Raw genomic sequence first — 2306 nt, forward strand, 5'->3', positions numbered from 1 at the left:
AGAACCAACCCCTGTTAAAAGACAAGGCAACTCACGGCTTTCCTGAGCGGCATGGATAGCACCTAAAACCACCTAAAACCCCTGTTAAAAGACAAGCAGGGGGCATCATGCTAGGGGCAGAGTTTGAGGAAAACTTTGTATCTGACAAGTATCTTCAAACAAAACAGGCAAATTTGCCTTAGACAAATCAAACAGCAAGTGCAGCTGCCTGTGGCGAATGAGCGTAGCCGTTGCAGGAAACTAATCCAGCCTGCAAGGAGTAGAGGAGCTGTCTGAGTGGAGTACTGGGCACTCGTGAAGCCTTTTATAAGTTGCTAAGACATCGGGCTCTCATCCTAGGAGAAGGGAAAGCACCGCAAGCCTCTTGAGAGTGGTCATGTGAAGGACTGAGCTGTGGAGAGCTCTTCTGAGAGTTTGGAAAGTGAAGGCAGTAGACCCAGAGTGCAGAAGTTAAGATTAGAGAGGGCACTCAATAACCGACACTGAATAAGTGTGCACAGAAGTGAGACAACACTATTTAGAACAGTAATCACGCTTGTTCCAATGTGTTCTGGAATCTTCTATTTTACTAAAGAGCACAATTAGCTCGCTTTATTTCATGATCCACTGATGGGTCCCTACCTGCTTAAGTACCACTCTAAGATTCACCGGGCACTACATCTGAACAGTAATGTTTAGCACTAAAGAGGTAAACTGTCATGAAGAGCAGGTTTATAGGAGGGAAGGGAAAAAGTAAGACAAGCGAGGAGGCCAGGCAAACGGATCTGAAGCTACTGAGAGAAGACCCAGCTTTAAATGCTCAGCAATGCAAATGTTGTTTTTATTTCCTCAGATGAGGGGTTGAGATGAGAGCCTTACCCAAGCTTTATGAATACATGGCTTGGGCTGAGCCCAGAGCATTTCTCTCCAACTAACCCTAGGCCTAGGCCTGGAAGCTGTAGCCTCTGTACAATCTACTCTTCTGCAAGCCCAGAGCTTGAAGGATTCAGCTTCCAGCCTCCATTTGCTAGAGTGTTTTCAGCCTGAGACTTACTGCTGAATAAACCCATTCTTTCTAGTTCTTTCTGAACTCTGGCTGGCTGGTTCAACACTGCTGTTCTGACTAAAAACTCCTCTTCAAGCTGACTGATACAAACTGGATTCTCTCAACTTCTCATTCAATTGCTCTGCTTGGAAAAACTGCCTCTGAACTCCATGAACTGAACTGAACAGTATGGAAAAGTACTGTACTCCCAAACTTTACTGTCTCCGTGAACTTGGCCCCCCCATGCACTTTCTTAAATAGCTTCTCTTTCCTGTCAGTCCTCATGAGAGTTGGTGTATCCTATCTCTCTGAATCATTCTGTCAAATATTTCTCTGATTTATCACTTGTCTCGAATAGACATCATTGTTTGACATTAAAGGTGTGTACCATACTCCAACCAGAAGGATTAAAGCTGTGTTGTGTCTAAATTCCAGCCAGAGGAATTAAGGGTGTGGATTACATCTAGAGTTAGCCATGTTGTTGGATTAAAATTCCTCTACACAACAAACTGTAATAAACACAGAGATTACACAGCAGTTATCTTCACACGAGACACTGATATGAGTTAATGTGTTGCACACTTTAACTTTTTATGTTGTCTTGTCATATTATAATGTTAGCAGATTAGTTAAACAGATTTGTCTTCCGTGGACTTGCAAGATGTGTCTTTTGTCTTTCCTACTGTAAAATAAAAATAATTTGCCCACAGCTACCAGAAATTCATGAGGGAATTGGCAAAGTTCAACATGCTGAACTGTCCCAGCTTTAAAACAGCAACCCTGAAAGGAAATCTCTGTTTACAATTAGCACCCTTCTCAGACAGGTCTGCATCCTTACCTTTCTGGAGATTTCTTCCATCTTTGTGGTAGCTTTTATCAGAGTCTGTTTCTACTACTGCAGTGGCCTGCATAGTTCAAAGATGTATATTCTAGAAAAGGTGAGATAGTGAACTATTAATACACTTGGTTTCTAATAAACTTAGAGATCTACTATCACAGAGCCTAGTAAACATTAAAAACCCCTCAGTAACTTGGGGGGAGGGGTTACTGGGCAGGGTCTAATGTCTCCCGAACTGGCCTCAAGTTCACTGTGTAGTCAAGGATGATCTTGAACCACTGACCCACTGTCTCCTAACTCTCAAGTCCTGAAATTATAGGCATATGCCATCATATTGCCTAGTGGGTGACAGGTGGATACTGGGGCGTGATGTGCAGGCCTTCAAACAGTCACTGCGCAGGTGACCTGGGAGCTGACTTTCTCTATGTTGATGATGTCAGTAGC

General features: G+C 43.3%; 1 protein-coding gene across 1 annotated transcript in view; it reads right to left on the bottom strand.

Moving 5' to 3' along the window:
* Rbm44 (RNA binding motif protein 44) overlaps window positions 1–1935 on the bottom strand; it is a 17590-nt gene extending 15655 nt beyond the window's left edge. The window contains exon 1 of the mRNA XM_055616880.1: window positions 1863–1935. Coding sequence (XP_055472855.1) covers window positions 1863–1935 — 73 coding nt within the window. The remainder of the gene's footprint in view (window positions 1–1862) is intronic.
* Window positions 1936–2306: the final 371 nt, after the last annotated feature.

The sequence above is a fragment of the Psammomys obesus genome, unplaced genomic scaffold (assembly GCF_907164565.1).
Source record: "Psammomys obesus unplaced genomic scaffold, mPsaObe1.curated_primary_1811, whole genome shotgun sequence".
Taxonomy (NCBI): Eukaryota; Metazoa; Chordata; class Mammalia; order Rodentia; family Muridae; genus Psammomys; species Psammomys obesus.